The sequence below is a fragment of the Carassius gibelio genome, chromosome B15, assembly GCF_023724105.1.
Source record: "Carassius gibelio isolate Cgi1373 ecotype wild population from Czech Republic chromosome B15, carGib1.2-hapl.c, whole genome shotgun sequence".
Taxonomy (NCBI): domain Eukaryota; kingdom Metazoa; phylum Chordata; class Actinopteri; order Cypriniformes; family Cyprinidae; genus Carassius; species Carassius gibelio.
In genome coordinates this window covers 2,855,784-2,868,283 of record NC_068410.1, presented here as the reverse complement: position 1 = coordinate 2,868,283, position 12,500 = coordinate 2,855,784, and the positions used below count along the sequence as shown (strand labels likewise).

Here is a 12,500-nt window from a genome sequence, read left to right as displayed (position 1 = left end):
AGTAAACTTATCTTGAATGTTACGATGTTTGTACTGGAAAACATTTTTTAAAGTGTTGTTACACTGTTGTTAGCCCAGTTTGAGACATTGTTCCTCTTTTCAAACTCCAGAGAAGACACATGTGAGACTCCTGGGATCTTTATGTCACTAGAATCATTTCAAAACTTCGGACTTCGGTCAAACTCTTCATTCAGTGTTACAGTAGTGTCATGAATATCAGACTTTCTGTTCATCCTTCTCTTACGAGATGTGTTGTTGTCTGATTTCTAGAGTTATTTGAGAATGTCATTGTGGTCACAGCTCGATGTTAAAACGTGGTTAATAGATCTAGTGAATGCATTCACATAATGATGAGCTGAGGAACATGAAGCTGCTGTCATTTCTTTATGTCTAACCTGATTTGCTTCTATTCTCAATATCTCTAAATCTGAATAACTTGCTCAAAAATAACTAGTTCGTCCGTCATGTCACTGCAAACCTGTATGACTCATGTTTAGCAGAATATCAAGACTGCTCTTTTCTATAAAGCATTGACTAGGATCAGTAAAGCTCCAGAAATGTCAGACTCAAATAGTAGCATAATAATAATCAAGATAAGTTATTTGTGTAGCGTCTGGAGCAGTCAAGATATGCTATGAATTATCTGAGATATTCTCATATCAGCTGTGCTTCTGAAAATGATTGCTATAAGTTGTTCTGAATGAGGGTTTCTGGGTGGTTTAATAAAATATGGGTGAACACTAGATAGTTCTGAGCAAAGGCATTGCAATGTAATAGCTAAATTATTTCGAGTGGTTGCGAGGTCATTTCTACAAGGAATTCCATTGATTGTTAGGTGGTTTCTTAATGTCTAAGATGAAAACACTCCACCCTCAAGTCGCTGAGATTTCCACTCACTAAATCGCTAATGCTAGCTAAGCCGTTTTATATCCATGATAACAGAGACACTTTCCGTAGTAAACATCACTAATGGTTTCAAGTTGCTCAGGAAGTCAATGGCATGTTACCAGCAACATGACAGGAGGCATATTCTCTTCACCTGGTCACATGATTAGTCACCAGCAGCAGGACGACACACTTTACTGGAACACAGGAATTTTAGGGCATTTCCAACTCAGTTCTTCTCAGCTCTCCTTTTCCTTTTCTTGGTCGCTCACTTTCTATTCTAACTCCACCTTATTCCATGTCCCTCCTTTCCTGCTTCCCTCAATCCTAAAGCATGGTTCTTGTTATGTATGATTAATCCGGTCGGGGTTTATGACTCAGTAAGATGCCATTGATACAGTTTTTCCCTCTCACACACAAACACAAACACGACATCAGTTGTAGTTGATGCGTGTGTGTGCTCACCATTTCTCAGCTCGTGAATATTTTAGGGAAATTCTTCCTGGACTCCTTTAGGCCTCTCAGTGATAAGTCTTCATTTAGAAAAGGGAAGTAGAAAACACTTAAAAGAGGGATTTTTAAGAGTTACCGAGGACCGGCACACCCTGATATTTGAACACTAGAAAAGATTTTTAAAAATCAGCTTGCGATGTGCCTGTGTTTGTTGTTTTTTTAATGAGTTTTACTTCCTGTTACTCAATAAACATGACATCAGGCTGGACGGCGTTCCTGAGAACTGTTCAATTACAACCACAGCACACACCCATGTCTGCGGGTGAGTGTTTGTAAATGCCGAACTGTACTGTGTGGCCTGCTGCCACTGAATGACCATCAAACCAAAGCACATTTAAATGAGCAGGAATTCTGGGTAGAGTCTGCCCTCTAGTGGCAGGATAGAGCTCAGGCTTTGTTTGCAATGGCATACTAGCATACTACAGGCACTATTTCTTCAGTAAATAGAATGCATATAGAATGCACATTTAAAAGCGTATATTATTCAGTAAGACACAATGCAAAAGCTTGAACTAAAATACATTTGAATATGCAATATATTTTTTACATCTGTGTTTTGGACTGTCAAAATGTTGGTTTTATAGCTGCACATATTCATATTTTTTTATTATATTATATTATGTTGGATACTGAGCAGAGTGACTCTGGCTAAATGCCACCAAAAGGCGAATATGTATTCATTTAGTTACTTAGTACATCCAAATCTGTATTCTTTTACCATTTTAAGTATTCCTTAAAAGGCTGTTTGGTGCTTAGATAATTGTTCTAATTCAATATGCAGGACGCTACATTTTTTAAAACATTAAATATATTTAAATATATTGAAAAATTTCAAATTAATTGTTCAGATTGCCAGAAGTTAAAACATTTAAATAAATAAATAAATAAAAATAAAAAAGTGACTGCATTTATTTATATATTACATTTTAAAGATGCATGCAACTTGTCATATTAAACATTCAACAGATTAAGGGCATGTAAATATATTTATCATAGTACATTATTATTGTTTCACTTACTTAAAATGTTATTCTAAGCCTAGATAATTATTCCAAATCTTTAGATATAAATGAACTGAAGCATTTGGCACTTTTCTGTCTAGAATAGCTTATCATCCCTTTTTGGTAGTTTACGCAGTATAAAGTATGTGTAGAGTATGCAAAACATTTGCAGAAATATAGAAGGTGCATTACAGACAACCAGAGCTCAATGCATGGACAGTATACTACGGTTCGCAAATAAATCTCAGTTTCAGGTCTACAGGCTGACTTTCAGCAAATTATAAGTTTTGGGTCAACGATTCCTTTAAAGTAATGGCAAGCAGCATTGAGGTACACATATGAATGTCTTTTGAGCTTTCTGAATTGCCAATGGAAAAACTACTGACAAAACTATAGCGGCTGGAAACGCGTGCTTTCACGGTTTCAATATATTTTGACGTTTGTGGGGTTTTTCTTTCCAGAGAATAAGAACTGAGTTGTTCTGACTTCTCCAGACATTGAGAAACACACACTAAACCAGATTCACCAGGGAAAGACGGCTAGTGATTGGCTGAGGTTTTTTCACTTCCTCCATTCACTGGTGACTGAAGGGAAACACTTATGCAAACATTTCATCATCCGTGATTATGGGTGTAAACAATGAACACAGACGTCAGTTGCTGTCATGGGATGATCGGATTCAGTGTGAAATCATCTGGACATGATAAATGAAATAAATCAATGAAACTGATGTAAATGCAAAAATAAGCTATTATATATTAAAACAGTAAAAATGTGATCACAGAACATACCGGACATGACATGGACATATAAGATGAACTCAGTAATGCATGACATGAGAGTAAAATGCAATTGAATGAAAACAGCTGGAAGTTTGTTGTTCAGCATGAAAGAGGGAATTAATTATTATGAAATGCATTATTTTCAGCAGGATTTTGCCCTCTTGTGGCTGATGCTCAGTAACACACTTTACGCACAGTTAAGCATTTTCTAATGTAAGTCTATGGAGGAAGCCACAGTGTCCTGCTTTAGTTCACTATTTCAGGAGTCAGACACTGACAGAAGTGGCGTCTGGGTTTCACACCCCCTGCTGGTTCCTGAGGGAACTGCACAGGGTTTAAGAGTTGATAAGAAGCTAATAAATCATAATACTAATATTAAAATAAATAACTTTAAAATAAAACCCATCAAAATGACATAAAATATTATGCATTTGAATGTTTTTAGCTGCATGTTTTGTGATCATTAACTGACATCAGAGAACGGCGAATATACAATGTATTGGTAAATTATTGAAAATTTTACTTAAAAACTTCATGTGGCTATTATAGGCTGAAAGGAGTTTGGCTGACAAAAAAGAAAAAAGAAACGAAAATGGGGAACCCAAAACCATTTTTGTGAAAAATGCAGAGCCAGCTTGAGCCAGTTATAGATACACATTAATAAACACACACACACTCAGAAACACACCACACGAGTCATACACAAGAACATCATTAAGCAGTTTCAGAACTTGTTCTGCATTACAGTATCTGATCAACACTTCTTTCAGTTTGTTTTCACTTTTAGTTTACAATAATAGCAGACACATTCTTGCATTGTATGCAAATATGCATCTGTGTTCATGTACTTGCATAGAGCAGGTGTTCCCAAACTTTCCCCAAAAGTTAATATTTCAAGAATCTAACATCACCTTCAGATTTCACAGTTTTCTTATGTTGGTTAATGGTCATGTGACATGCAAATAAACATATAAATACATATAGGTAAATAGACAAAAAACAATGACTAATAAAAATGACAAAAAATACTAAAACTTCACTAAATGAAAAAACAACATATGTACATAATTAATAAAAACTACAATAATACCTCAGTGATAAAATAACACTGATCTGTCTTAGAAACAATCAGGCTGATGAAATCAAGGTACTTATCTTTAATAACTTATTAATAGCTTAAATTATTTATCAACTAGAAACATATTAAATATGAGTTCTGCAAGTATTTTTTATATATATCTAATATGTTAGGAGCTATACCTGTATGACTACAAATTGCTGTCCGCGTTTGTTCCCAACATGTCTTTAAATAAACTAACTAACCTTGAAAAGGACATTAGTTAGTGTTTTAACTGAATTTCATGGTGCAGTACGTATAAAACACAGAAAAACAATGAGAAAAACTATTGGAGTACATTTAGAAAAAATACATTTGAATAAAGAAAATTATGGGGATTTTGTGTTTGAACATAGATAAGGCATAAAGTGAGTTATTATTATTATTATTATTATTATTATTATTATTATTATTATTATTATTATTATTATATAAACACCTATAAACACACACACACACACACACACATATATATATATATATATATATATACACACACACACACACACACACACACACACACACACTATATAACATATTTATACATATACTATATAAAAGTCTATCAGGGATTGCCAAACTTTTTAGTATCATCAACAGAAACAGAAACAGGAACATAACCAAATATGGGCACAAGGAACTAATGAATGAATGAGAGAAAGAACAGGGTCAATGAACTCATGAAGAATAAAAAACACAAAACATCCAAAGGGGTGTGACACTAACACACTAATATACTACTTTTTCCATTTTTTTGTTTATTAAAATAGGTTTAAATACGTTTATTTATAAATAGTTTTAATAAATAGTTTTTTTTAGAACTTAAACTAAGTTGTCTTTATAACTGAAAAAGTTACACTTTTTATAATTGTATTTTATTTCAGCTATTGTGTATTTTCTGGTTACTTAAGTCAACTTTTTAATTTTTTGTTTTAGTTTTAGTTAATGATAACATTGCTATCTGTCAGACCCCTTTGAAGTCCCCCTGAGATTGTAAGTTAATATTTAGATTTGTGTGTTCGTAGTTCTCTGATTTTCTTTATTGATCACATAACATGCAGAATAATATTTTCATTGCATATTTTTTATAATATTATGAAATCATTTTATAATATATTTAGTGATTTTGCATTAACACTCAAACGAGTTCCATATACAAATTCCATGTCCTCACACAAAGGGTCATAAAACTCTCTCATATTTCCAACATTCCGCTTGGAATTTCAGCCTTTCTCATTGGACAAACCCATCCTGAAGGGCGTGAATCTTCTCAGGCCTTAAAAGCCTCACATCAGTGACCCGAGTCCAGTCTGCGCTTCTTTCAGATCCTAAGAGGATGAGGAGGATGAGCTTGAACTATGAAGGTATTTTTGATTCAAATTAACTGAGCACCTGTGGCAGTGCGATTTGTAGTTGTAGAGAAAAGCCACACATGTGTATCAGTAAATTTGAAGTCACAGAGTGAAATGTTTTAAGAGTTGCAAACCTGTAGCCTTTTTTTCTCTCCCACAAACACAACACAACAGTTACACCTTCTCAAATTCTTCATTGCAGGTGCACAAATCCTATTCTACAAATCACACATTTAGAAACTCGTACGCTCACATTTTTGAAACAATTGCTGCAGTGAATGTGGTGCAAAACGCATTTACACACCCGCATCAAGAAATGTGCAGTCGTGGAGAAATGTTGAACATCCGCAAATCAGTATGTGAATTCATCAAATGAGAGTTGCACACTTGTAGAATATTTTCTCAGAATGTCTTGTATATTTTTCTACCACAAACACAAAGTACATAACTACAGCTTCTTGAATCTGCTGCGATGAAGCTCAAACACTGTTTTTTCGCTTTCAAGCGACAAGTTTCGCGCTCTCCCTTTTGCACCGAGATATTTGGTTCAAAAGTGATTTGTGCATCTGTAGAGGTAGTGGGCGGGACTGTTTAGAGATTAGAGAATTTCAGCCAATCAGAAGAGCTTACTGAGCCGGTAGATATACGCCCCAAGCAGTTTTACGCCCCTGTTGTTCCTCATGCGTCCAGTAGGGGGAGGCTGCAGACCTATGACCTACTGTAAAATGTATTATTTATATATATTTATAAACTGTTTTTATATACAGAGATTGACTGATATATGATGTTGTGAATTTATATTAAGTTATATTTAGATATTAACCATATTCAGGCCATTAGACATACAGTACTGTGTAATCATATGGATCCTAAATGAAATATTTGCTTTACAATTCACAATTGCTCGTTATACAGCAACAGAACATGTTCTACATAGCATTTTATGAAGACCAACAAAATTTAACAATTTTCTAAAGTTCCAAGGGTCATTTAAAAGAAAGACAATATTGTTGTTCACAAAAAAAAATTATTAACACCATGACTTGGTTATTTCTTAACAGCATGACTCCTGTAGATGACTCTCCAATGGCTTGCCACTCTTCTTTAATTGTTTCTTTATCCTGCTGTCAAAGTGATCCCACTCACTGATAAAAATAAATAAAAAAGCAAAAGTTGCATAGTGGTAGCAAACAATGGTTATTTATAAATAATTGCAGGATGTCATGTTTCAATTTTTTTTTTCCTTTATAGGATCCTTACAGTACCTTGCGTCAATGACAGGTCCTCGAAGGAATTTCTCCTCAGCCTCAAAGATGGACACATCTTTCACAACAGCAAGAGCACAGATGATGGACTACCAGAGAAAGATTTATCACAGCCCAAATAAGCCAAGCATCATTTTGCTTTTTTTTTTTTTTACAACAAAATCCAAAGTTCCTTTTCTATATTAAGCACAAAACTATTATTTTATAGAAATTATCTAACATTATGGATAAACTATTTGACATTAAAAACAATGTGAATATGACACCATGCAGAGCACAACTAACACACAAGACCATACCTCTGGAAAAGGGACATCCATAATGAATCTGATCTGGTCACTGTGGGTGTGTGTAGGTGTGCCATCCAAAATTGAAGTCATCTGAGTGTAGATAACATCAATTCGCTCCTGATCTTCAATGAACAATATTGATGGAACACTTGGAAAAAGTGTCAAGTCACTTTGATTGTTTTTTTTTTTTTTTTTTTTTGTCCATTGATGATAGACTGTGGTTAGTTAAGTTTGAGTCAGACAGAACATCTGACTCAATCAAGTACTTTTGCCTCTCGAAATAAACTGATCCATCTTTTGAATTGATATCGCTATTCTTTCTTATTTAATTGATCAATCTTTTATAAATAATAAATGTTGCATCATTACACAATACAATCAACAACAAGTACTTTAGCAGATTATTTAACATACCTCATCCGTATCGCTTCAAGAAGGTCTGCTGCTATCATACATATAGATATGGTCTGCTGTTCTTATAAATGACTGGGCTCATATACTAATATACTGCCTCCCCCTACTGGACGCATGAGGAACAACAGGGGCGTAAAACTGCTTGGGGCGTATATCTACCGGCTCAGTAAGCTCTTCTGATTGGCTGAAATTCTGTAATCTCTAAACAGTCCCGCCCACTACCTCTACAGATGCACAAATCACTTTTGAACCAAATATCTCGGTGCAAAAGGGAGAGCGCGAAACTTGTTGCTTGAAAGCGAAAAAACAGTGTTTGAGCTTCATCGCAGCAGATTCAAGAAGCTGTAGTTATGTACTTTGTGTTTGTGGTAGAAAAATATACAAGACATTCTGAGAAAATATTCTACAAGTGTGCAACTCTCATTTGATGAATTCACATACTGATTTGCGGATGTTCAACATTTCTCCACGACTTCACATTTCTTGATGCGGGTGTGTAAATGCGTTTTGCACCACATTCACTGCAGCAATTGTTTCAAAAATGTGAGCGTACGAGTTTCTAAATGTGTGATTTGTAGAATAGGATTTGTGCACCTGCAATGAAGAATTTGAGAAGGTGTAACTGTTGTGTTGTGTTTGTGGGAGAGAAAAAAAGGCTACAGGTTTGCAACTCTTAAAACATTTATCTCTGTGGCTTCAAATTTACTGATACACATGTGTGGCTTTTCTCTACAACTACAAATCGCACTGCCACAGGTGCTCAGTTAATTTGAATCAAAAATACCTTCATATTGAACTCTCTTGGACCCCTAAGCATGTGCCAGGCCTCGTGCCTTGACTTTCCGTTCACCAAAGATCCTAGGATCTTAGCAGATGTCTCTCTTAGCTCTTTTTCACTTTCCACTGGGAAGAAACTCCCAATCACCATCGAGTCAGAACACCTTTGGAATTCCTCACTCTTCAAACCCGGAAGAAGATGATCGTGACTCCTACACTACCGAAACCTCCAAACCTTCAAGACTTTCATCCAAGACTGCATCCCATTCTGAGCACTGTGATTGGTTGTTACTGTTCACAGTGCGTGGAATGGAGCTCTTTGATTGGTTGAGTGGATATATTGCATTCTGCAAAAAGGCTTTTGTCGTGGTTTGGAAAAAAAGGAAGAAAACATGGCCTTAGAACTCTGCTATTATCGACTTTTCAATACCGACCAGATACAATACTGATTTTGGCAGAAATTTTTTTTTTTTTTAAAGAACCAAACTCTTCATATATATCTATGTTTTGTTGAATATTTACCCTGACTAAGCTGAATTTAGTACAGGAGAGCACGTTGACCTGACCTGTGAAATGCAGTAGGAGGAAATCAGATAAAAATAGAGACATGGGTTATGGTTTTACATCAGATAAGCAATCTTCAAATATTGTATTATAAATACCAGTTTTTGGAAAAGAACATCTACCACAGGAAATGTAAAGACGCACTGAGCAAAACATCACTGCATATAAAATATTTAGCAAAAAGTAAGTTTCCAACATCCTGTCCAAACATCTTTAATCATAACAAGGTGTAACTTTATTTGTCTAATCAAGAGGAAAATACTACGTTAATGGAATATGATTATAAATAGAATTATTAATAATAAAGAGAATAAATTAATAATACTTGAGTATATGAGTAACAAAAGACAGTAACATTTTATAATGTGGATTTTACTGTATAAATATGACAAATAAGAAAATTATAATAACATCGGAAATTTTCATACACCACTCTCATTTGTAACAAAGCATAGACATGATGTAAATGAAATTAACATCATGTCTACGCTTTGTTCTTAAATTATATATGGATTAATGTAGACTGTTAACATCTATAGATAAACATCTATACAAAAGGGATACAGTAAGATATTTTAAATAGATTTAAAATCTCGTTTAATAAGGTTGCATTAATTTGTTAAAAAAAATACAATAAAAATAGTAAATTCGCTATTTGAAAGAACCAGTTTCTATTTGAAATTATTTAATATATTTCATTAGCTACTCCAGCTTTCAGTGTCACACGATCCTTCAGAAATCATGCTGATTCCTGCTGAAGAACCATTTATTATTATTATTATTATAGCTATTAAATATCTGAATTTTATGCTGCTCAAAGAAATTAGTTGAGGTGTTTCCATTTTTCAATGTGAATTATTTTAAATTATTTAAAATTGGCACATTTTGCATTTTTATTGCATGTTTAAAATGCAAGACAGGGAACATAACATCATAAGGCATACACTGGCATGCAGAAAAAGCAAGATTTGATATTTAATGGACTATAACAAAGATAAAAGTCAGGACAGTATACTAAAATTGGTCTATTTTGGCAATGAGGGACATATGTTTGAAGTACGTTCGTTGAAGTATTTGAAAGCAAACCATATTCTCACAAAATCATGAAGAAATATATATGCTAATAGTCTTCATTATAAAAACAAAATAACAATCAACTTAGATAAACAATTAGATGAAATGAGGGGCAGTAAGGGACCTGGATGACAGGTTGAGAATCACTGGAATACAGACTACTTTTTTATGCTTTTTGGAGATGTGGCCTGTATAAATCGTCATTGTATGCAAAACTGAGATTCAGTTATGTATTCACATATGGTGATGGTGTCTGAAACAGCGCCCCCTACAGCACAGCTGATATTAGTGGGCTGGTAACAGTCATACACAATGGTTTGGTTGATGGTCCAAGTTTTGGACTCGTTATCTGCTGAACTACCGTTGTAAACTATGCTCGTCAGGCTTGGATTAAGCCCGGCCCATGTGACAAAGCTTTGTGGGTATCCGCCCGCTGCCGAGCAGTTCAACTGACAGCTCATTCCTGCGCTGGCACCGTCACGTTCAAGTTCAAGTTCAAGCTCACGGCAGTCGGTCATGATTGTGGGAATGCTGTACTTGGCTGGAAAAAAGGAAAGAGCAGTGGAATAAATGACATTTAAAATAAAATTCTAATTATATTTTCACAGAATGGCTTCAATACACACACACACACAGACACACACACACACACACACACACATGAACACACTTTAATAGTTTATAAACGTTATGCATCATTCAGAACTGAAATGAGAATGGCTCAAAATCTGAATTGCATTTGAATTTCTGTACCTAGGGATGCATCAAAATTCAAGAACTTAAAGAAAAGTATAATTTTTAACAGTGCATATAAATTTGAATTGCATATAAACATATATTCACATGCATAACATATTGAGTAATTATATAAATAATAGGCCTATGTACTAATTTGCCATAATGCTCAAATTTTCTTAATAAAATAAAATAAAATAATTGTCCTATGTTAATATTATCTTAGCCAGCATTAATTTGTAATTATTTTTGTATTGTCATTTAGAAATTTCTGTTATCAGGTAAAAAAATTTTAATGGCACTTTATTAAATTCGTCTTTCTGTAATTCTGATTCAAATTCTAATTCAATTACTGTCCGATTGATTTTATTCTAATTCACTCTCATAAACTGAATAACCCTGTTGTCATACCTGTGACTTTGAGTAGAATATTTGAGACTTCAGGTTTGTTTTTGATGAAAACAACACATTTATACAATCCTTCATCAGAGACAGAGATTTTTCTCATCTCCACGCTGAAATCCATTTGATTCACTTTGGTTCTGTCCTTGTACTCAGGCAACACATCAATGCGTCGGCCTCTATAAAACCCATTAATGAAGTCTTCTACTTTATCATTTTTAACTCTCAGTATGTACAAGGGTTCTACAGGAGTGCTTTGGTTCAAAGGACATCTGAATGTAACGCTGTGTCCCAAAACAGCCGTGATGTTCTGCACTGCATCACTGTCACCTACACAAACACACAACAACAGAAAAACTCTTATTATTATAGCTGATTTTAATATGGCAGATATACTAACGTGTAAATAGTAACATGGGACTGTAGAAATTGTAAGCAAAAACTAAATAGTGTTATTCTTTTTTAACTCTGGTGTGAATAATAGCATTATGCTGCTAATCATACAGAAAGAAGATTTATCATTTCCAAACAAAACAGTTAAAAACTATAAGACCTTTTATTCAATATCTGCAAAAGTTAGTATATATAGAATAGTATTATAATACACCGATCTGGTCTTTATGGCAGTGTGACTCCTCTCCTCAGTAAAGACAAAAAAAAAGAGAAAAAAGAAAAGAAAAAAAAAGAAACACCTAAAGAAAAAATATTCTCTCTGATAAACTTCAATTCTAAGCATCATGTTTGAAGGAAACCAGCTTTGCAGAGTACCATCCCAAAAGTAAAGTGTGCTGGTGGCAGCCTCATACTTTGGGGATGTTTTTCAGACTCTTCAAAGTAGAAGAAACGGTGAATGCACCAAAATATTGAGAGTGTCTTAATGAAAACCCAGTCCAGATCATTCAGAAGCTCAGACTGGGCAGTAGGTTCATCTTCCAACATCACAATGACCCTAAACACAGCTAGAGTGGCTTATAGACAACTCTGTGAGTGTCCTTGAGTGGCCCAGACACAGCCTGAGCTTAAACCCATTTTCTGGAGAAACCAGAAAATATCTGACTGCCCCCATCCAACCTGACAGAGCTTGAGAGCTAAAGAGAAGAACGGCAGATAATTGCCATAAATTTTTTATAAATTTACGAAGTTGTGACAATTCGGTTTTTGCTTTGTCAATATGGTGTATGATGTGTAGATTATATATATATATATATATATATATATATATATATATATATATATATATACCCGCGGTGCACTTGCGACATTCTGAAAAGTTGAGATGTTTTTTCTTTTTGCTGTATCTAAAACGTACCGGACCGTACCGAACCGAAC

At 34.4% G+C, this 12,500-nt stretch overlaps 2 protein-coding genes across 2 annotated transcripts; both read right to left on the bottom strand.

The window, feature by feature from the left end:
- Nucleotides 1–5,659: 5,659 nt before the first annotated feature.
- LOC127972488 (PWWP domain-containing DNA repair factor 3A-like) lies at nucleotides 5,660–7,911 on the bottom strand. Its single transcript, XM_052576000.1, has 4 exons — nucleotides 7,620–7,911; nucleotides 7,215–7,353; nucleotides 6,916–7,004; nucleotides 5,660–6,795 (listed from the first exon to the last, which is right to left on the bottom strand). The coding sequence occupies exons 1-4, from the start codon at nucleotides 7,655–7,657 to the stop codon at nucleotides 6,705–6,707; spliced, it is 357 nt and encodes a 118-aa protein (XP_052431960.1). The 5' UTR covers nucleotides 7,658–7,911; the 3' UTR covers nucleotides 5,660–6,704.
- A 1,881-nt stretch (nucleotides 7,912–9,792) lies between these two features.
- On the bottom strand, nucleotides 9,793–12,110 carry LOC127973013 (T-lymphocyte activation antigen CD80-like). Its single transcript, XM_052577054.1, has 3 exons — nucleotides 11,978–12,110; nucleotides 11,181–11,501; nucleotides 9,793–10,575 (listed from the first exon to the last, which is right to left on the bottom strand). Exons 1-3 carry the CDS (start codon nucleotides 12,108–12,110, stop codon nucleotides 10,235–10,237), a joined length of 795 nt encoding a protein of 264 aa, XP_052433014.1. The 3' UTR covers nucleotides 9,793–10,234.
- Between the last annotated feature and the right edge of the window lie 390 nt (nucleotides 12,111–12,500).

Excerpts from the sequence above, each read along its gene's own strand:
- LOC127972488 (XM_052576000.1), bottom strand. The coding sequence starts at position 7,657 with ATGATAGCAGCAGACCTTCTTGAAGCGATACGGATGAG. Across the intron at positions 7,354-7,619 it reads CTTGAAGCGATACGGATGAG|TGTTCCATCAATATTGTTCA; the intron begins GTATGTTAAATA and ends ACTTTTTCCAAG. Across the intron at positions 6,796-6,915 it reads GGACCTGTCATTGACGCAAG|TGAGTGGGATCACTTTGACA; the intron begins GTACTGTAAGGA and ends TATTTTTATCAG.
- LOC127973013 (XM_052577054.1), bottom strand. The coding sequence starts at position 12,110 with ATGTTGGAAGATGAACCTACTGCCCAGTCTGAGCTTCTGAATGATCTG. Across the intron at positions 11,502-11,977 it reads GTCTGAAAAACATCCCCAAA|GTGACAGTGATGCAGTGCAG; the intron begins GTATGAGGCTGC and ends GTGTTTGTGTAG. Across the intron at positions 10,576-11,180 it reads TATTCTACTCAAAGTCACAG|CCAAGTACAGCATTCCCACA; the intron begins GTATGACAACAG and ends CCTTTTTTCCAG.